This window comes from Lasioglossum baleicum, chromosome 9 (genome assembly GCF_051020765.1).
Source record: "Lasioglossum baleicum chromosome 9, iyLasBale1, whole genome shotgun sequence".
Classification (NCBI taxonomy): Eukaryota; Metazoa; Arthropoda; class Insecta; order Hymenoptera; family Halictidae; genus Lasioglossum; species Lasioglossum baleicum.
Genome location: NC_134937.1, coordinates 9,124,483 through 9,147,125, shown reverse-complemented (window position 1 = coordinate 9,147,125; position 22,643 = coordinate 9,124,483). Strand labels below are relative to the sequence as shown.

Genomic DNA, 22,643 nt, shown 5'->3' with positions numbered 1-22,643 from the left:
CATTAATGTCACATACATATACCGCGTGTTCATATGAAAGCTTTGCAGCCGAATATGTATCTCGAAAAGTATGAGATATATTAAAAAAGTGTAAGTGTTTTGGATTTCCTAAACTCTGTATGGAAAACAGGGGGCGTCGAACGTCGTCAAAGGTGAAAGGAAACGCATGCTCGACACGTTGTTTCTTTATTATAGCTTTCGAAAGAAATACACGAAAAATACACTGACGCCGAGAATATTGAACAGTGATCGAACGAGTCGGAAAGAAGGGTAGCTCTCTCGAGTTCTTGTTTAACGCGTAGAATGATCTTATTTCAGAGGAAATGTATCGGAATTCGATTTGTTCGCCGTTGAACACATATTTTTTGACGGGACGTCGATCGAGCAAGTCGCTCGTCGACGATTCACCTACTAGAATTTCAATAGGAAATAACGACAACGACCATGACGACGACGACATCGTAAACATGATTCTAATAATACGAACGAAAGCAATAAACACTGATATAGATGTAGATACAGATATTGATACGGATACGAGTACGTATACGGACACGAATACAGACACAGACACAGACATAGATATAGATATAGATATGTATAATTTACGACGAGAGCAACCGGTGTTACACGGTGCAACGCACTCGATCAAGCGGTCCGTTCAACTCGTTACCTACCGGCGATTGTTCGACTATGTTCTCGAATTTATAGACTGGTACTATGTATCGCAATTATTTCCTTCGATTGTTCAGACTCTCGCAGAGAAATAGAATTTGATTTCGAAGTTTTTTCATTTTCTATAAACCCCTTGCAGTATTTCAATGAGTCACACTCGTGATGAAGATTTCTAACAAAGTTTAACAAATATGAAAGTTACGCCCTTCTTTTTAAACGAAATAAAATTGGATTCAATAATCGCGAAAAGTATAAATTATCTTTCCTCTTCTACGATATTTTCTCTGCAACTGTAAAGAAAATGTTACGACGGCAGAGAAATCGAATTTGATATAGAAATTTCTCTATTCTCGACTGAATATATATTCCGGTTAAAATTTGTGAATAGATTTCCGGTAGGTAAAGCGTTGAGAACGATTGCCACGAAACGTTCCGACGGTTACGATTGCACGTCGGTTTGACGATCGGCGCGTGGCCACCATCGAGAATGAGAGGTTCCGAAAAAGCGGACCGAGTAATAGCTAGGAAGACCGAGTAGTTTGATAAAGTTCGTGACACCCGAACAACACGAATCATCGAGCGCGTCTCGTTCAAATTATGGTCTAACAGGTACGCGTTCAAGAATCGACGCTTCGAGAGAATGATTGTCATATCCTGACTGTGCTGCGATCGACAGGCGAAACAGGCTGAGCACATGGATCGTTCGACTGCTCGATCGTTCGACCGACCGAGCAACGCTTCAAAAGTCGGCGATTATGTCGAATCTTCGTCGACGTAATTAACGAGTAACTAAACGAGCGCGCGAGCGACCGAGCAAATAGTAAGAATCTCGAACGGCATTTTGAATCGAGTCGGTCCTCGTCCCCGCGCGACTCGGAATTGATTGTCCACAATTGTCTATGATTGTCCGGGATTGTCCAAGGTAGTTTAAAGTTGTCCGTGGTTCCATAGCGCATTTTTTCGATCGTGCTGGACCATTTCGCGCTTGGCGAACCTTAAGGACACTTGGCTTGTTAGCTTCTTTCTTTCTTACTTTCATTCTTTTCTTCTTTCTATCTTTCTCTCAGCTCCTCGAGACCTCGACCGACGCACTTCGAAGTCTCGAAGTGAATCGGAAAAGTTTATTAATTCCGCGTTTATCTTGGTCGAACGCGACCGATGGGCGCGGATGCCGATAAACTGTGGGAACACCGTTAAGCTACCGCGCAGATAGTGGCGTTTGCCATTTGATATGTATCGGTGTAACGGAACGCACCGAGAGACAACTCGCGTGCACGCACGACCCAATAAACGAATTCACTTTTCTTTTCGTTTAGCATGATGTTTCCATCGTGCTTGTCGACGCTGGATTGGCTCGAGCTCGGAAAGGCAAAGCGAACGGGTCGAGAATCGCGATCGTGCGACTGCACGGTCCCGATATCTTTTTACAAAAATCTAGATGAAAATTTATAGTACAACAATTGACATGGAATCGTAACATCCCGAAATGTTCTATCGCAGAAACGAACGGAGATACGAAGAGAGTGACAGAGAGAGAGATAGAGAGGTAAAGAGAAAAAATGCTACGTCATGTCTCTATCGAGGCAAACGGTATTCGCAGGTACACGCAGCCTATGCCTATACACGGCGAAGACACAAAACATTATGGTATGTACTTTCGATACAGCGTGTACGCGTTCAGACGCGAGACATGCGAGTCGCGTCCCGTACACGCTAACGCGACGTTAACTTACGCTAGACAAAAGTCTCGACAACATGTTGCACGAGCTACGATCAATCGTTCGACTAATAAACAAAATCCTATGGGTTTCCGAATGTTTCTCGACAATGTGCAACGTTGTTCGTTCACATTGCTCGCGAATAGGATAAAGAAAAGATTGTACACGCGAGTTTCGCGATCGTGATCCCCTTGGTAGGACGATCGAACGACTCGTAGCTCGTTACCATGATGGTTGCGAAGCTTTGATGCACGTCGGACGATTCAGCGTGGCGTCCTCATGGTTCCTGCGTCAAATTGTCTACTGAGGAACTGGTACTGGAACGAAATAAAACATCGTCATTACAATTTTGCGAAGCGAACCGTGCAGGGCTATCGAACTACCTCCCAACTCCAACCGATCGACCGATGCGACGCTACCGCGTTTGCTCCTTCTTCGAGAAGCTTCGTCGAAAACATACCTTTTCAGTTGTTTCGATTCTGATCGTTCCGAGAATGCTAAAGCTTGTTTTTTTACTTCGGCTTCGCGGCCCAGAAGTTGGACTTGAATTATATCCATCCATATCCCATGCCATACCTTTTGTTAGCCGTACTATGTACATATTTGCCAAATTTCAACGCGTGCTACGTGTGTTCGAACGAAGTCTCGCGAGCGTCGCATCGGTCGATGCGAGAAACGGTGCAAGGAATACGTGCACGTGGCAAAATTAGGCTCGAAGCGGAAGTGCGGATCTAGGCAAACCAATGAAAACGGCGGGTAAACGAGTGCAGGACAAGGAAACAGTTGCAAAACGCGAGAGATTCGCAATTTACAAAACAAAAAGAGAGGCTCCGAGGAGAAAAACGAAGCACGCGAGCAGGTGGAGGACAAACTATTTTTCTATGTTGATTTCAACGTCGCTTCAACAGACAAATTGTGAACGCCAGTTCAAAGTGCAACTCGCTACTGGAACGACACAGCGGGACGGAATATATTCGGCGGATAGTACTCGTCTAATTGCAAGAGCGTTATCAGCGCGTTACGGTTCGCAACTATCAGGTCGTGAAGTGTGAAACTTGACGAAGAAAACGCAAACCCCTTGACATTTGTCAAGTTTCATACTTGACGATCAGATAGGTAACGACAGACAAATATTGGCCGTCTTCGCGGTGAAGATTCCCACGGAATCGAGAAGCTCTCTCGCATTGGAGCCGAATCGGAATCGAATCGAGAAGAGGAGGAGAACACGGACATTTTGGATGACCAATATTTGCCGCCACCGCCACCAGCATTCGTATGGTTGTCGGTCGCTAAAAGACCATTCTATCGCGAGCACTCTATGCCAAGTAGAGAAAGTGAGATGCGTTGCGACTTGCGACGATGGATAAGCTACTGAGTATCCTTACATTGTAACGAAGGGTCAGTGGGAAAGCTGTCCCGGTAGCTGGAGTAATGGAGAAAGTGTTGGTTTTGATGGTGGTGGTGGTGGTGGTCCATTGAGGTTCAGGCAGATGGGAAGTTGTCTTACCATGCTGGATCCAACCTGCTGCAGAAATCCGGTGCCCTGTTGGGACGACGTTGACGAAACCGATGGACGCCGAGAGCCGCGTATACTGTTCATGCTCGTGCTGTGCAAGTATGGCACGCTGCTGCTGGTCACCGGTAGCTCGCCACACTGTCGATAGCCGACATGAAACTTTATAGAGAACATTCTAGACAGTTTTATCTCCCAGCAGATGGAAAGAAGAGATAGCATGTTACCGTGGGTGGCGATAAATTGATGTGCGATCCGCGGCGATCCTGCGAACCGGTGCTCGAGTGTCGGCGGAACGGCAATCCGCCGCCGGGCGATCCACCAGGCGAGCTAGCGCAGGACTGTATGATATGTACCTTTGGTGTCGTCAGAGTATTATCGGACAGCCGTCGGCACGTGGCCTTCGCCAAACTGAGGAAGTTGCCCTCGTTCCTCGAAGGTGAGAGCCAGTCCATCATGCCTGCTACGATACGTTCTTATTGTACACACGTGTGCAATAGTATGTACGGAAATAGTAGAACCAAAAAATATATGTATAAATATTAAGCTGGAACGAAAGTTCGTAGCGTTTGTAAATTAACACTTTACCTACCGGAAGCCTATTAATAGGATTTTCAATAATTATGCTGTACGAAAAGAAAGCATAGAAATGTTCTTTTACATTGCGATCTTAAATAAAGCTATTAGATGACGTTATTGAGGGTGTCTTGTTAGTTCATTATGAAAATTGCTGTTACTACTGAAGGTTCCATTAAAAAGTGTTTAGCGGTCGGTAATGTGTTAAAATTGAAAGCTAAAATTCCATTTTAGAGGTAACTTCTCGTGTTATTGAATAAATATATGAAATACCTTAATCTTATCTTCGATTCTTAATTTGAAAACGCTACGAACTTTCTTTCTAACCCAATAATACATATAATAGTAATATGTAATAATATAATAATATAAATATACATATAATAATATAATATAAAAATAGAAGTAAAAAATAGTAAAATAGTAGATGCTAGGTGCACGATACAGCTTCGAAGCCCCGGTTTCTGGCTCTGCCATCGCTTACCTGTCCCCGAATTCTTCCTGGTCATATTCTCGGCCGAAGCAGTCATCGATATCGAACCTATCGTCGTGGCAACAATCAATGTCATAATTGAATGGTCAACGATCGAGTGAACGAACGGTTTACGAAGAAAACGCGCAGCTTTGCTTACCAGTGCTGGCTTTTCTGGCCATATCCTCGGCGGAAGAGGTTTTACGCTGTTCCACGCGGAGATTCGGTATACTGAACGGCGGAACGTGCATATTATCCGTGCTGGTCGGATGATGCCGCAAGCTCCAATGTCTTTCCGAGCTCGACAGGGTCAGGTTATTCAACGACAATTGGTTCCTTTGATTTCTGTTGAGAGCCGAAAGAGCGAGAGCGCACAGGTGAGCAGAATATTTCTTTCTTTGTTTGAGTAGCCTAAACCATAGGTTCTTAAACTGTGGTCCGTGGACCCCTGCGGGTCCACGAAACAATTTTGACACCAACAAAATATTTATTATAACGTACTGTCTATGAGATTATTGAGCCAGAAATTAAGTCTCATGAACGACGTAAAATGCCTAGAGTTACGGTTTGGTCCGCAAAAAAATGTTGTTCAAGAGGGAGACCTCGGACTATACAGGGTGTCCCAAAATTCCTTCAACAGCCGGAACTGGGAGGTTCCTTAGGTCATTTGAAGCAACATTTTCCTTTGCAAAAATGTTGTCCGTGGCTTTGTTTAGGAGTTATTAACGAAAAACACGGACCAATCAAAGCACGACCTAGACGCGAGTTGGGACAATCGGCCCAGCACGCCAGCTGTCTATTGGTCGACTGTCCCAACTCGCGTCTAGGTCGCGCAAAGGAAACTGTTGCTTCAAATGACCTAAGGAACCTCCCATTTCCGGTTGTTGAAGGAATTTTGGGACACTCTGTATACATAAGTTTAAGAACCCCTGGCCTAAGCGATCGTAAGGTAAAGCAAAATGGTTTGTTTCTGTCACCTTTCAATGTGACTGAGCATCTCCTGTAACACTTTGACCAGTATCTCGAACTGCTCGAGATTCAAAGCTGGGTTGATCGTGTGAGGCAGCAAGGACGGCATCGCTCGAGTCGCCATCCAGCTCACCGTCAGCCCGTACATTTTATTGGTCAACATCATCCTGTAAATGTCTGCAGACACGACGCGACGAGCCGAATTAGTCGAAATCGAACTGGTCTAACCATTTGGTTCAACACAGTATAGCTAGTAAACTAACCCTTCTAACGTCTCTAAAAAAAACTCAAACTGTTTGGACGAATTTTGGAACAGTTATTCGTTTTTAAAAAGTGTACGAATACTTCGTACACCCACTGTAGATTGTAATGTAAAACGGTAACAGTGTCGTGCGATACACTCACTTACAACCCGAACGATAATTTCCGGTTCTTGGAGCTTGGCGTTCAACAACAATGGCAGGATCGTGTCGACGATCTTCTGCTTCTCCAGCCGATTCAACATACAGGGAATCACGTTCAACAGTACTCGAGCATCGACCGAGTTCAGCTCGAACGCTTGAAGCAATTTCGGCAGAATGATATTTCGAATGGCCTCGTCGTCCTTGATGTAATCGGTCATCACGTTCGCGGCAGCTACGAAGGCCGCGGTCTACGAACGAAAACGTATTCTCTTCTCCTTTTTCCGAGTTTACAGTATGCAGATTCTTGTTGGTTTACATCGCGCCACGTACCTGGACCTGCGTCGTCGAATTTTCAAACGAATCGTACAGCACACGAAGCACTTCCTGCTCCCTGCTTTCCCCCGGTGTTTTCATTAGTATCAAATGCAAATTCTCCAGCAGCGTGACTGTCCCCTGAACCGACTTGCGACCCGTGAATAACGTCCTGCGCAAACGGTACGGTCGTCGTTGTTATTCACAATTTAACACCTATTTACCTGGATAGATTCACATGTTCGCTACCACCGTCACAAATATGTGACACCCGAGTTACCCTTGGTTCGTCGACAATCCATTTCACCGACACTGTTCTCATCAACACTGTTTGACCAACAGTAACTTTCGTTGGCACTATGTTTTCATCAACATGGTTCGACCGAATCTATGTTTTCATCGACACGGTCAAATCGTAGACATATGTTTTCAGCGACAGTCCGTGTTTAACGACAGGTTTGAGTTCATTACTTGATATTTGTGTAATTATTGTACAATTTTGTTATGTTTTGTAGTCTATATACAGGGTGAGTCACCAAACGTTACCACCTCAAATATCTTTGTTGTTTCTAAAGATACGTAAAATATGGTAAGGACAAAGTTGAATGGTACAATGGTGCTGACACGATGCAAAAAAAAATTTTGTTTTTATGTAATTTTTTCTAGAGATATGAAGGTGACCTTCATTTTTTTAAATGGAATGAGGTATTTTTTAATACATCAATCGATGCAGCTGGACATTCGTTATAATAAAGTACTAACCTATGTATGTCGAAAAGTTATTAGTTCAGGAGATATTTCAATTTAAATAACTCTAAAACACCATTACTGTCGTGATAAGACGTTACATAAGTAAGTAAACACTGACGTCGTAGTACGACAATAATGGTATTTTAGAGTTATTTAAATTGAAATATCTCCTGAACTAATAACTTTTCGACATACATAGGTTAGTACTTTATTATAACGAATGTCCAGCTGCATCGATTGATGTATTAAAAAATACCTCATTTCATTTAAAAAAATGAAGGTCACCTTCATATCTCTGAAAAAATGACATAGAAACAAAATTTTTTTTTTTGCATCCTGTCAGCCCCATTGCACCATTCAACTTTGTCCTTACCATATTTTACGTATCTTTAGAAACAACAAAGATATTTGAGGTGGTAACGTTTGGTGACTCACCCTGTATGTACATTCGTAGCATTCGTTCTGTTTTATTCTATTTACACAATTATATGAAATATTATAATTTTTTTATTCATTTGTACTGGTTACTTGTTTATTCTTCTCTTTATATATATATTACATAAAGATGGCGTTGTAGAGCCGTATACCTATTGATAAAGTTTGTTTATTTGAAGAAATTCTGATTACTAAAGTAGCAATAAAAACTTTGATCTAAATAACAATGCTTTGTAATTCTCTTTATTATTTATTATACAAGCAGCTAAATGTGTCGAGAACGTAACAATGATAATAATGATTAATCTACGTTAGCAAATACGCGAATTTGGTGTCGGTGGAAATGAATGAACTCGAACTTGTCGTTAAACACGGACTGTCGATGAAAACATACGTCTACGATTTGTCCGTGTCGATGAAAACAGTGTCTGTTTTGATTAATTGTCAATTAATTTTATGCATTTTCGTTGTTTAAAGTCATAGTAGAATACATAATGTTCAGAGAATCTGTGATCTTCTTCTGCTAAATTGTTTTGATGATTCAAAATTGGGTACGTTGCATTTAACAAAACTTTCGAACAAGTAAAGTATGCAACGAAACAAATAGCGAACGTGTTAAACGTGTTCCGATTCGGACAGCAGTTTTCTACCGCAACGCAAAGAACGCCGGAGAAAACGTCGATCGATGGGTGATGACAGGAAAGAGAATCGAGTACCTCAGTGATGGAAAAATGTAGTAATCGTATTCTTCCTGTGTACTATTTTGCACGATACAAAGCACTGACTGCAGAACGGCCGATTGAACTTCTTGACTCTCCAGTTCGATTTCCAGGTATGTCCAGATATGCTGGTACCATAGTTTCTGCGAATTAACGAGCATCGTTAACATTCGCGGTATATCATCGGTTACCATTCGCATCGTTCGAATTACCTTTGGTATGTAAGGTAATATCTCTTTGAGGATAACCGTGTAAAAATGCTCTTTCTGCAGCACGTTTTTCATCTTGCTCACGTCCAGGAACTGAAGGGCGTGCACCGAAGGATCACTGGAAAAACAAAGCTCGATGTAACCTCGTTCTCGGTCCTTCGGGAACCATAGTTATTCGAACGCGACCGATACATTCACACTAATTAATAGACAGCAGATTTTATGCTTTTATGCAATGAGCTACAAACGTCGGCCGATTTTGACGAAATTTTCAGAATATGTTTACATTGACACAGATCTACAAAACGTATTTTTTAAATTTTCAATATAAGCCCACATAAAAAAGTTAAAAAATCAACTTTTAGTATTTTTTCAACAATTCCGATCAATTGCAATTTTTGACAAAAATTTCCTTTCACATCCTTTAGTAAACTAATTGCTCTAGCTTCCCAAAAAAGTTCAAATCGTATAGTACAATAGTAAAAAAGTTATCGTCTTCTTTAGAGCGGTCTTAAACTTTTGTCCGCTACATCAGATCGTTAAGTATGGAAATTGATAAGTGCGTTTGATATGTATATGTATTTTATTTGTCAAGTTCCATACTTAATGACAACGACCTGATACTTAAACTGTATACCTATACATGTACTGTATACATATACATACATAAATATAGTGTATACATATGTATACATAGATATGCATATAGGGAAGATGGGTTTGACGGTGGGTTACGCACCGAAAATATTTGATCTGCAGCAGAGTATGAACGTTCGGCCTTTGTTTGGGCTCGCCGTGCAACAGATGAGTGACGGCTTCTCGTAGCGGTCGTGGAATCAAAGGCTTCATCACTTCGACTTGTTTGTCAAGCTGCGGTGCAACAACATACGAAAAATGCTCCTTTTGGAACCGATCACGATCACGACGGATCACGTTCAATAGCGAAAGAGAAAGAAGACTTGGAAAGAAGAGAACGACGAGTAGGAAGAATTATGTACATATATCTTAAGAGAGTCGACGAGAGTCAACGAAAGTAAACCCGTGATCACTCACGTTCTCTATTTGCTTCAGGTATTCGGAGCAACTGTGATTCGCTTGAATCAGTGGCCGACCTTGATTGAAAATCGCGCATATAGTCATGCCGAAGCTGTACATGTCGCTGTAGAAGCTTCCCTGTTTCTTTTGCTGTATTTCTGGAGCTACGACCGCAACGTTACACGTTACACACGTTTCGTTACGTTACACATTAACACTTTACAACGTTACAGGTTACAGATTACAGGTAACGTTTCAAATTCGAACTAGTTAAACAAACGGATCGAGACAATGGAATAGTGGTCGCGAGCCGATTAGCAGCATGCTTACCCGTGTAATCGAGATTCGGCTGCGTCATTTTCGGCGCACGGTTCGTCCATGGTTGTAGATCTATGGGCACGTCGTCGCTGACGCTCTCTTCTATAGGAAAGAAAAAATACAGAAGGGCTGTTAGACCGACCGAACGAGTCAACGGAACACCAACAACGACAACACAACAACGACGACGACAACAAGAACAACACCAGCAGCAGCATCTTACCGATAAATTCGAGACCAGACAATTTCCACGTGCCCCTTTTGGTAATTATAATGCTAGCGGGGCAAACGTTCCTATGAAGAATTTTGCATGTTCCGTGAAGATACAGTAGGGCCTCGGCGATCTGGCGCGTACAAGAGAAGAGAGAAAAGAAACAATGAGATGATGAATCGTCGATAAAATCGGATCGAGGAAAGACGCGTAAACATTCCGTCGAATCTTCGGACCGGATAAGTCCGCGGTTCTCGCCCCTCGCTGCTCACTGCTCACCTGCAACAGTCCGTATTTGATCTCGATGTCGAGCAATTCGTAATCCTTCGTGAAAGTCGTACGATGCCCGGTGGTCGAGGAGACGTGTCTCGCGGTGTTGCTCGACGTTTGATCGAGATTGCTCGCCTCCTTGTAGGCCAACACGTTCGCGAGACTAGCCAGCACAGGCTCCGAAGCGAACGCCAGACTATCCGCACATTCCTCCACTTTGTACGCCTGCCGGGAAACAAACGACGAATCACGGGAACTAATGCCGGTGCTAATTTCAAATTTGGTAATCGTGTCCCGGTAAGCATGGTAGCTGTACACCAAGTTGCACGGACAGTGTGAAAGACGAGTTTTATTATATCTTAGCAAATCGTATCAAAAATCAAGAAAACTACGAAAGATTGCGGTAAAGAAAACAATGACGTGAAAATTGGTTACGTAAACGACATGTATATTCCAACACGAGCTAATTAGAAGAACTATGTAACAATGAACCGGCAGATTTCAAGAAATATTCGAGAATGGACCAAGATGATTTTCATCAGGGCCGGACATCTGAGGGGTGCGGCGCATGCTATGCACCGGGAGCCGCGATTGAGAGGGCCCCAACATGATCAAGAACTAAAATAATGTAATTTTTTTGAAGTAATTAATGTATTAGCGAAAACAAATCATCGCAATTGTCTTTCAGATTGGTTGAATTGTTCTACGATAAATTGCGTCGTCTTGCGTAGCAAGTTTCAAGTTGCAACCGTCTTACCTGAAGAACCTTCGGGTGGGCGATACACTCCATCTTCCGTGCGCATTTCCGCAGGATATCCGTCACCATCTCCTTCCTCTTCGGCTTGCAAAGCTTCTCGACCGATCTCTTGTCGAATAGAAATATCGACACTTCCTGGAACCCATCGATTACCGGTCACGGTCGCGATCATACTCGGAATCTGGGTCACGGTCACGGTCGTGGTCGCGGTAACGGTGTCAAGGTCACGATCGTGAGCTAATCATCGGTCTCTTACCTTTCTATCCGCCTTCGAGTAGCCATCGTATATACGCCAAGCGTTCTCAGGACCCGCGGTGGCCGACTGCTCCCCCACGTCGTACAAATTGTTCAATGGATTCGAGAGTAGAACGCTCGGCATCGAGCCACTCGCTTTCGACTTGGCGAACATGACGTCTCTCGCGAAGTTAATCCTTTACGTTCATCGAATCGGCTAGGATCGGGTCTCCTCCACCTCTTTCGCAGCAATTCGAACCGTTACACCGGTGTCCTACCCTCGGCGTTCACCTGTCACACACCAGAGAACTCGCTCATCGACGGTAGCATATTTACCTGGATTCTCCAGTTCTATACAGGCGAATCGAATCGAAAAGGAAACCGAAACTTATCGATCCGCGAAAACAGTCGACAAGGATGCGAGCTCCTTGTCTGTTGCATTATGGGCCAAACCGACGAAATCTGTGTCAAAATCAAAGAACTTTCGATAGAAATGAGGTAGAGCGATGAAATTTTCTTCAAATTAAAGCTGAAACTTTGCAGAATATGGGAAAAATAGGGAGATTATGATACGAACGTTTTTTAACCTTGAGAAAATTCGTTAAACATGTAGAGTTTCAAGAAATCTATTTTGCAATATCCTGAGGTCGTAGAAAAATTTTGAGAACAGATTTGAAATCAGCGTGGAAAAATCTACGGGAAATGAAGTACAGCGTGTTCAGAAAAAATTTTTTTCCGCGCGTGGTATTGGAAAAACCACAATTTTCTCGAAATTGTGCTAGTTTAACGAATTTTCTCGAGGTTAAAAAACGTTCGTACCATAATCTCCCTATTTTTCCCATATTCTGCAAAGTTTCAGCTTTAATTTGAAAAAAATTTCATCGCTCTACCTCATTTCTATCGAAAGTTCTTTGATTTTGTATCCGATTTGGACGAAAGGTCCCACTGTGTACCGCAGTGCTCTCGCGATCATTTGCGTCGTTGCAATTATCGAGATTTCCTCGTGTCGGTTGCAAGGAACGATCCACCCGAGGTTTACGATCCCGAACGAAACGAGTCCAAACTGTCTAGACAATCTTCGAACTCGCGTGGATAGAAACTAGCATCGAACCGTTGTCCTGCAGGAGCAGCTGCGCTAGCGTTTCGAAGGATCAATCCCTGGCCTTATGCCCTACGTACACGCGATATCGAGTCGGATTCACTTTCCTCGCATTGTACCAAACTACTTAAGGTCTCTTTTTTCAAATAAAAAACCTCTAATAAAAGTTTAAAGTTCGAACGCTCTCTTTGCCAAAAGAAATGCCTCACGACGTCGCATTTAACGAACCAGTCGTTCCAGTTCCTCGAGAAACGATTCGAGTTCGCAAAGTCATTTCGAATCCGAGGGTGTCCGATCGATTACGCGAGTTCATTTCCGTTCAATTGACATCGCGTTCGATTCCTCCATTATCGATATATTTATCCGTCGGCGAGAATCTGGGAACGAGATGTAAAAGTTTTCTTGTTCCTCCGGGTAATCCGAGGAAGTAGAAGCGACAAAGAAGTTCTAATCGCGGCGCAACGGGGTTAAACTACAATTAAGAAGTCGGATTACGTTCGCGGCACATTCGATCAGCGGTGGCGATGGGTGAGTGGGTGGAAGGGGGTGGCGGATAGAAGGTGACGAGTGACGAAACGCGAAATTTCTCAGACAGGATTACGGATAGGAAAGAGAAGATGAAATCAGTTTCCTGAGGATGCGGTCGATCGTACTAGAGGGGGGAAGAAGGCTCGAGGAGGACGAAAGGAAACGGGAGTCGGGGTCGATTACGATTTAATCCATCCTAGAGCCGCAGGGGAAACGGGATCGATCCGTGTTTAGTCCGCTTGCAGAGGGGTCGACGTAAGACACCGAGGGAAAAAACGATTTGGTCGGACGATGCTAGGAATCTACACGAATTTCGCCACGCGAGAACCGCCGAATAACGGACGCATCGAACGGTCCCCGTCCGACGGAACGCGAATGTCGCGGTTACTATACGTCGAGCAGGATAGAAAAGCAAGTAGGAACGTAAAAAGATGAAGTCGGAGGGAAAGGGTAGACGAGAGGAAAGCCGAATCGAATAAGGAAAAAAGAGCGAGTCGATTCGGACACGAGTATGGCTCACCTGTTGCCGACGTGAACGAGGATCGTGCAGCTCGCGTAGAAGCACTAGAAGCGGCACCAAGAAACCGAAAGAAGGGTAATGTGCGCGATGCGCGATCACTCGTGGTTCGGAGCACGCGCGCGCCACTTCAGCACTCGAGAACCCGCCAGGAATCCGAAGGAACGGCCGAGCAGGATCACGCAGGACGCGCGATGTCACCGCGAATACATCGATTCAAAGTTACCCACCGTCCGACACCTTCGCTCTTCTCTTTCTCCACTTTCTCCGCTTCTATCCCCCTCGTCCTGATCCTTCTTCCGTTGGTTCGGCGAGAGAAGCTCGCTTCCCTTCCCCTGTCCTTCCGCGGCGGTTGTTGCGTCGACGTTCCCGGTGACTCGTAGGCGTTATCGTCGGTGGTATCAGTGTCGACGTCGCCGGCAGCGTCGCCGTTGGAATCGACGTCGGCGGCTCGTCGACATCAACGCGATCCTCGCGCGCTCGACGTGTCCTCGACGAGAATTTCGCTCGTCCTTCCGCTGCTCTCCTCCTGTCCCGGTACCGCCTCGTCCTCGAGGATCCTGTTATCAATATCGCGCGAATTAACGGTGTCGTCATTCGATGCGAGACCGAGAAACTTGCAACCAGGTGATAAAGCGACGCATGCGCGCTCCCTCCGGTCCCGGCTGCGGCTTTGACCACGACCTCGAGAGTTTCCAGCTCCTGTTCCGGCTTCGGATCCGGCGATTCTCACTCCGATCGTACCTCTGGCCAGGAACGACACGACACTTGGAAATTCTGCGTTTCCGAGCTACGAGATTTACCGTGGACGCGAGTTCTCGCCGCTTCAGCTCGCGTAAACGCGTTCTTGCACCCCAATCTAGGCACCAGGTGTTATGGGCATGGGTTGTGGCTTTCGGGCTACGGATCGCACCTATGGGACACGATCAGTAAAGAAAGGAAATAGGGAGAGGGTCAGAACCAGGGAGAGGGCATGGGTAAGGGAAAAGGAAAGAAAGAGGGAGAATCGGAGAGGGGATGCAAGGAAATAGGGAATGAAAATAGATCCAGCTACTTACTTCTTACCTCAACCCTCGATTTTGGAACGCGTTAACGTCATCATTTCCGTCATCATCGTGTGTATATGTATACGAGGTTTTTTTACCTGGTCGCAGATTAGTGAAACACGAAATCTATCTTGGTTTAACTACTAGTAATATTAATGTCGATAATATAACTTCGTTTTGAATTATGCTTTATGTCTAATTAGATTTAGTGGCGAGAGAAAAATATTTACAATGTTATTGCCCCAAGGCTACTCTTCCCTATTAACCCTTTGAAAATTAAACATTTCTTCCGGCCTAGAATAATTTCATTGCATATGATTTTTCCATCTTATGGCATCACTGCAAAGAGTTAAAGTACTTTCCACCTGTAATTATTATCGGGTAGATGTATCATTCGGTGTCGTTGATTATTCGATACGAAAGAAACGACTTAATTGGGTTACCCATTTATTATATTTCCTTTAACAATTTCTTACTTATTGTTTAATTATCCTGTATACAGTATAGTTGCTATACAAGGGTTGAATAATGCTCGGTATCAAATTCGATTCTACCGTGTATCGTCTTGTTCCGTCGTGTCCACAGATTCATTTAAAACATGTAAATTGAAAACCTGCGATAACCATCCACCTGTCGAACATGGAAGATACGGCGCCCTAATGTAGGCAACCGGGTGTTCGTGTACGCATTCGCAATACTTCCTCCAACAATTTCCGATTCCCCGAAAAAATCCGAGAGAGCTGTTCTGGAATCGGAAATTGGAAACTCTTTGGAGACTAGTTGTGCCCATAATTATGACAAAATAAGTTTATCAGTTATTTCACATCGCATTATTTTAAACTGAATTAATTCAATGTAATTTTTACGGTATTGTCAATAATGAACCGTTGGATACTGCTTTATTTCAATATTATATGGAATTCTAAATTTTTTAATGTTTTCGGCGCAACGGTTCGATCGTTTATTACGAATTATAAAGCAACTTAATTTAATTTACTTTATTTAATTTACAGGCGCGATTCAAATAAATCTTGGAAAAGATCAAACTGGGATGAAAACGTTGATTTTGTTTGACAATTAGCAAAGTTGCTTTATAATTCGTAATAAACGATCAAACCGTTGCGCCGAAAACATTTAAACATTTTTTATCAGCAAATACGATCGATAGAAGAAACATATTTATATGGAATTCATTCGGCGTTAATATCATTTTGCTTTAAATATCTCGAAACAAGAAATATTAGGTTGCAAGGAATGTTCTGTTGCATTTTACAGAAAACATTTGAATCAATGATAGTTCTATTATTTGAAACAATGATAGTTGCATTATTTGAAACAATTTGTTGCCATCTTTCCGATAACCTGTCAATACCTGTTTCCCAATCACTCACTAGCAACATGTGCTTTTGATTTACAAGAGAGATGGTATTGCTTATATTTGTTATTTCTAGCCTGAGGATCTTTATGCAAAATAAAAAATGTTTGCATTGATTAGGAACCAAATAAAAATTCTTTCAATTATCCTATTAAGCTGAAACTGATACATTGATGCCCTTAAATATTTTTAACATGCCACGGCTTTAAATTGTATGTATCCATTTTTGTCACAAATGCATCAAATCCGCTGTCTACTTATTACTTAACCTTATATTAAATCGCAAAATTTCCGACGTCATTTCCTGCCTTGTAGTGCTTTCTAACCTTCCAAGCATTATTTTGTGATCGCATGAAATATGCAAAATCGCATTTTCATCACCTTTTGCTTTTTTATTACCTCAAGGGTAATGCTGTGAACAAAAGAAAAGATTGTGTGCTGTTTAAGGAGAGGATGCACCATCGGATTACTATTTATGTCGCTTCTTCCAAAAATTTTTATGCCGTGCGAATTTCAAGTAAACTCGTAAAAAGTCGTGTAACTCAATTTTTTGCTAATAAAAACCAGAAGTTCTACTAAATCACAAAAGATCATAGAACAAAATGTCATGAAACCTATTCTAAATGGTCAAAAATTGGCTTTCATTTTCCCTGTAGAAAACAAAATGACTTTCCGAACGACCTAATACACGACTTTTAGAACACATTCATAATTATGGGCACATTCGTAACTTTAAAATATAAAAATACTAGATACTAGATCTACGTTGACCACGATAATTCTGCCTATATTTTGGTTGCCTGCGGAAGGGGTAATCGAATCGGCGAATCCTAGAGAATGCGAGAGAAGCGAATACGAATCTCCGCTTTATCAAAAAACAAGTACGTTCTCTACGTTCGCTTGACGTTTCGATAAGACGACGGAATGATCGAGTTGAATTTGTAAATCGGTTAAATCCAGATTCGAAAAGAGCGATTACGTGCATTGTATACGCGCCATCCCCCCACTCTATATCTCCAACACCGCACAACAGTCAACACACACAGCTGGTATAACATAGGCGCGCGCAACACACGAGGCACACAGGCAACACGCGCGCTCGCGCGAATGGACAGCACTGTTTCCGTTGACCCAGGTTTCAAAGCGTTTATTCCGAACGCGGTACCGCCGTATCTCTAGATAGAAGAAAATTGCAATCGATTTGAATTTTCTCGGCGACAAGATTCCCGCGTGATCACTAACTAACGAAGTACAGCTTACAAACGGCAGACGTTAGGCGGCAACGGACGAGAAACGTATCTCTCTGTTGGTTCATTCGGTTCAGTTTGGTTCGCTCGGTTCGCTCTCCCCTCCACGTCGGTAACTTCTCACGCGCTCTCTCGTTCCTGTCATCGTCTGTTTCAACTGTCATAGTCACTGCACTAACGCCATCAACCCTTGGACGTTTTCCTTGTTTGCTTTTAGACGGTAGATAAGATTCGTTTGTTCCCTGCATGGGAGGCATTAATTCACGGACTATGGACATCGAACATGATCGTGGGCTGGCCGCTGTCTTGCAGTATTTGATACGCAGGTTGGTTGAACGTTATCTCGTCGTCGAATGATTGAACATCGTCCTGGATCTTATCATGGGCTACGTGTGCTTATGTACGTCGTACGTGCTCTCGTGAACGCGCGACAGAGAAATGCCAAAAGAAAGAGCGAGAGGAAGATGGATAGGGAGACGGTAGAGATACACGGTGCGAAGAAGAGACACAGAGAGAGAGAGAGAGAGAGGGAAAAAGAAATCCGAGAGAAATTCTAACCTATTTACGTAATTTTATATATGCTCGTCATTATGCATTTTAACCATTGCGCGACGATTCGAAATCTCGAACGAGACCCTGCATCTCCCGATGATATTGCTCGTTTCAAATTCGTGGTTTTCTCCCGAAAATTGGATGATTCTCTCGATCAAATGTCTCGCTCGCAATTACGTTCAAAACACTCCGCTACCTTTTTGTCTTTAGAGATCGCGGTTTTGAACGTGTGCTAAAATACACGTGTACACGTGACACGTGAACCGTGTAATAAGAAATTAAGGTGAATTGGATCTGTGAGGATGGATCCGTGGATACAGATCCGCGACTGTTTCGTTTACGTTTGTCTATCGAATGCTTCCCAACTCTCTCAAACGAAAAACATAAACAGATCAGTCGCCGGACTCGAACATACCGAACAGATCTGCAAAAATGCAGATCCGTAATACACGTGTCTGTGAAACAGAAATAAAAATACATTTGCACGTTTACTGTATGAAATAAGGATCTCTACCATCTTTCCATCTCCTATCTCGAACTATTGTAATGACCAAGCGTTTAACAAATTTTCGTTCGAATGTTTTGCAGCGGACAACTCCACATCATATCCTCGGATCACGATGACTCGGACGAAGAATACGTCGCGAACTCGCAACCGCCGAGATTCACGTCCCATTTACATTTAAACCCGAACACGTCCAGGCTAGATGTTCGTTCAATTCTGAATACGCAATTCGTCGCTGCGACGTGGTTTCACGTTGCATCTTGTTTTCTTTTAGAAAAGTGAGATAAGTCTAGCCACCAAGCAGGCTTGCGGGTTCGTCAGCGATGTCGACAAACGCAACCTTTCCGTCACGTCTATGATCCAAAGGAGAGTGCTGGGTCCTGGTTTCAGTATGGGCGAAAGGTGCCGGATAAGCAATAGTTTTCTGCCGAATAAAATGCATCAAGTCGCCAAGTACAATGCTAAAGTGTTCTGCGGGTCTTATTCCAAAGATGGAAACTTCTTCTTAACAGCCAGTCAAGGTAAGTCCGATCGTTCAACTGCTACTCTACGCCTTTCCCTTCTGTATCTCTTCTAACAGGTTTTTCTTTCGTTGCAGATAAAGTTCTACGTCTTTATCGAACACACGACGGCGACTTCAGAGAGTTTAAGACAATTCTAGCGAGAGACGTTGGATGGAGCATCTTGGATACCGCTTTTAGTCCTGACGGCCATTATATCGTATACTCTAGTTGGTCAGAATGTTGTGAGTAGATCCTGTATGAACGTTTTACGTGTTGTATCCTCCTGAAACATTGTCAGACTTTTCTCTTTCGTTTGTTTCCAGTATATTTGTGTCCTGTTTACGGGGATTCCTGCGCACAAGAATCGTTGTCTCTGTGTCCGGAGGACCGAAGGTTTTGCGTGTTCTCTTTAGTGTTTTCCAGTGACGGTCGAGAGATTCTGGGCGGAGCGAACGACGGTTATCTATACGTCTACGACAGGGAATGCCATCAACGCGCGTTTAGGGTGCGTACTCGATATTTTCCATTCGCATCCTGCACCGTTAATTCTTTTCATCTTCCTTGTAGATCGAGGGACACGACAACGATGTAAATGCAGTTGTTTTTGCCGACAATACGTCGCAAATTCTGTACAGTGCCGGAGACGACGGCCTCTGTAAGGTATCGTCAACGTTTTTTATAATCAGTCGAAACTCTTTGCTTTGTCCCTACAACTTCTTTCCTGTAGGGCTTGAAAACTGTTGCAACACCGTTTTAAGGGGGCAGACTCGTTTCCAGGATTGCAAGGGTGCGGGATATGCTTTCTCATTCCTCGGATTGCACCCTTGCAATCCTGGAAACCGATCTACCCTCTCAATGATTCGCCGTAACTGTTTCGTTCAGAAACTGTATGTACAAGGTATTCGATAACAGGCGGGAGAAAATTTCAAGGATAATTCCAGTTATTTTCGGCAACTGTTTCAAGCCCTGCTATTCTGTCTGTCTGTCTGTCCTTCTTTTTCCTTAGTCTTCTTCAACTGAATCGTTTAATTGCCCATTTTCTTTTCTTATTTTCTTTCTTTCTTTCTTTCTTTTCTTCGCGCGCGCTCTTTCCCTGTCCCCCCATTTCTTGGCTTATTTAGGTCTGGGACAGGAGAACGTTGAACGAGTCGGATCCGCATCCCGTGGGAGTGCTGGCTGGTCACATGGACGGGATCACGTACGTTGATCCGCGCGGCGACGGCCGATATCTCATCACAAACAGCAAAGATCAAACTATCAAACTATGGGACGTGCGCGCGTTCTCGGACGTTATGGGCGAACTGAACACACGGAAAGCCGTCGCGAATCAAACCTGGGATTACCGATGGCAACGTGTACCAAAGCGAAGTAAGTATCGAGTAACGATTAAATGGCTTTTGCAACGTTCGTCGCATGACAGAACTGATAATCCGTTTTTATATCATAGTACATAGAGCGAAGCACATGCTGGAAGGCGACACGAGTATCATGACCTATCGTGGACATTCGGTTCTTCAGACTCTGATACGTTGCCACTTTTCTCCCTCCTCGATTACCGGTCAGAGGTACATATACACGGGCTGTGCTGCTGGACGAGTAATCAGTAAGTTTCGTTTCGCTTCTTAAGAAACACCGAAGCGTTTCGTACGCTATTTAGTTTGGTTTGGAAATTCACGAACGCGTTTCGGTTACAGTATACGACGTGCTAACCGGCAGAATAGTTAGCACTCTGGTGGGACACACTGGATGCGTGCGCGACGTTAACTGGCATCCTTTCCACCAGGAGATCGTTTCGACTTCCGTAAGTATTTCATCTATTAACGAGCTACCTATCGACACACCCACTCGACAGTTTAATTTAATCTAATATCATTTTAGAGGTTTAAATCACCGCACAGTTCTCGAATACCCTGTTATAAGCGTACCCTGATAGTTTTGCAAGCAATTCCAATACGAACGTATTGGTACAGCAAGTCCTCGACTTACGCGGATTTGGCGAAACCAATTCCGAACTGTGAAATTCGGTTTTGAATAACCTTTCAGCGATGGCGGCCAGCCGCTATTCGAAGAACGCGGTTTTTCGACTAAGGGTGCGCTTACAGTGGACCCGAATTCGTCCGGTTTGGCCGACGTTCGACGCATCTGTCTCCTTTCTCAAGCGTGCGAAAAAGAGACACAACGCCGGACGTCGGCCGAAACGAGTCCACTGTAAGCGCACCCTAACGCGGAAAGCGTTGGAACGAACTAACCGCGTAATTCGAGGACTTACCGCGTCGTAATCCATAATGTAATACGTTCTAACTTGAATATCGTTTTAGTGGGACGGTGCGATCGTGAGCTGGCGATACGCTGGCAAGACGGCGCTAGGTGATTCCGACTCGGAGGAAGAAAGGGACACGGAATCGCCACCGTTGAGGCGTAGCCAACGAATAGCTGCTCAAAGGGCGAAACGTGCGACACGGCCCTGTTGAGTCTCGTAGTCGTTCCGCCAAGTAATTGGATCTTTTCGGAATCAATTCAGTCTTTTCGTTCCTACGAGGAAGGAGTTAGTGCTCGGTGTATGTCGACAGGATATTTTTGTATCGACCGCTGTTACTCATTGACATTCGGGAGACTAACTTTCTTCTACAAAGACTGAGTTATTGCTGAATGTACGCGACCCTCTGTGGAGTCAACGTCGTCAACGTCGTGATATTTTTCGGCCATCCCGATGGCGCGTTACCGGTAAAAGACTCGAACAACGTTGAAAATGAGACTGGGATACGATCCGAACCAAAAAAAAAACGTTCATTCGCGACAGACCCGACCTCCTGTGTCCTTTGTCCTCTGTCTTGACATCGAACGTTGCTTTCTTCCCTTCTCCTTTTCCCGTTTACCACTGTCCCTCCCCTCCTGTATCCCTCGACTTGTCACTTTTTTCAATCTCCCCCGTCCTGTTCCGCACAATTGTAAGCGTGTCTATCGCAAAGCTACGAATCTAGGCAATTAAAAACTTGACTCTTCCGCCACGAAACGATTTGTTTTCTTATGTTCATTTCTTACTCACACCGTCGGAGAACGTTTTGTAAACGTGAATATTGCCGCGGCCTGCGACCTCTGTTTACGATCACGAGAGAGCATATATTAATTTTAACAGTAGTCCCGCGGTAACGGATAACGACACGCGAAAGCGAGGACCGAAACAAGGAAGGAAAGAGGCGTCGAATGAGATGTGTTGGCCGTTTCTACGGCGTCTCGTTGCGTTTCAAAACCGATTAGATATAAAACATGATCGTACGTCAATTTACACGGTGCGTGGTCCGCAAGGTACATTCAAGTTTCGCGTACCGATTCCCCAAAAATGTATATACATCTATGCAAAACACGCAACCTCGCGCGATACGCGCATACAGACACACACACACACAGAAATACGAGCGCGTATAACTTACAGTGTATACTAATAAATTGTTAAAAGATAAAAATGTGTTATCAGTATATTATTATTATTCCTCTTCGTCGGACACGGCGATGGATTAGCATCAGCAAGCTCGCAAAGAGTACAATGGTCGGTATTTTTTCGCGTCTGCAACTATGTATACGTGCCTGCACGCATGATGCAATCCGCGAAGGTTCCAAGGAAGCCGTAAAAAAGGTACCATATACTGTTCTTTACCATTTATAGCCGCGAAGGAGGCGCATTTGGAAGCCAGAA

At 43.8% G+C, this 22,643-nt stretch overlaps 2 protein-coding genes across 11 annotated transcripts; one reads left to right on the top strand and one right to left on the bottom strand.

The window, feature by feature from the left end:
- Positions 1-931: 931 nt before the first annotated feature.
- Bma (SCY1-like protein bma) lies at positions 932-17,534 on the bottom strand. Of its 8 annotated transcripts, XM_076430003.1 has the most exons (19): positions 17,403-17,534; positions 13,725-17,317; positions 11,600-11,868; positions 11,344-11,478; positions 10,596-10,811; positions 10,329-10,449; positions 10,118-10,207; positions 9,806-9,951; positions 9,492-9,622; positions 8,756-8,870; positions 8,541-8,686; positions 6,658-6,811; positions 6,329-6,575; positions 5,932-6,100; positions 5,115-5,299; positions 4,967-5,023; positions 4,134-4,369; positions 3,779-4,068; positions 932-2,710 (listed from the first exon to the last, which is right to left on the bottom strand). In XM_076430003.1, the coding sequence occupies exons 3-18, from the start codon at positions 11,750-11,752 to the stop codon at positions 3,793-3,795; spliced, it is 2,577 nt and encodes an 858-aa protein (XP_076286118.1). In that variant the 5' UTR covers positions 11,753-11,868; positions 13,725-17,317; positions 17,403-17,534; the 3' UTR covers positions 932-2,710; positions 3,779-3,792. The 8 variants fall into 8 exon arrangements, with proteins under 8 accessions (XP_076286118.1, XP_076286120.1, XP_076286116.1 ...); XM_076430005.1 differs by lacking the exon at positions 13,725-17,317 and having other exon boundaries at positions 17,403-17,530; XM_076430001.1 differs by having other exon boundaries at positions 13,725-17,492.
- LOC143211904 (DDB1- and CUL4-associated factor 11) lies at positions 17,501-22,413 on the top strand. 3 transcript variants are annotated; one of them, XM_076430015.1, is made up of 10 exons: positions 17,501-17,715; positions 18,530-18,650; positions 18,721-18,967; positions 19,045-19,191; positions 19,273-19,454; positions 19,517-19,609; positions 20,071-20,317; positions 20,397-20,552; positions 20,644-20,750; positions 21,268-22,413. In XM_076430015.1, the coding sequence occupies exons 1-10, from the start codon at positions 17,636-17,638 to the stop codon at positions 21,418-21,420; spliced, it is 1,533 nt and encodes a 510-aa protein (XP_076286130.1). In that variant the 5' UTR covers positions 17,501-17,635; the 3' UTR covers positions 21,421-22,413. The 3 variants fall into 3 exon arrangements, with proteins under 3 accessions (XP_076286130.1, XP_076286132.1, XP_076286131.1); XM_076430016.1 differs by having other exon boundaries at positions 17,650-17,789; XM_076430017.1 differs by lacking the exon at positions 18,530-18,650 and having other exon boundaries at positions 17,574-17,715.
- Positions 22,414-22,643: the final 230 nt, after the last annotated feature.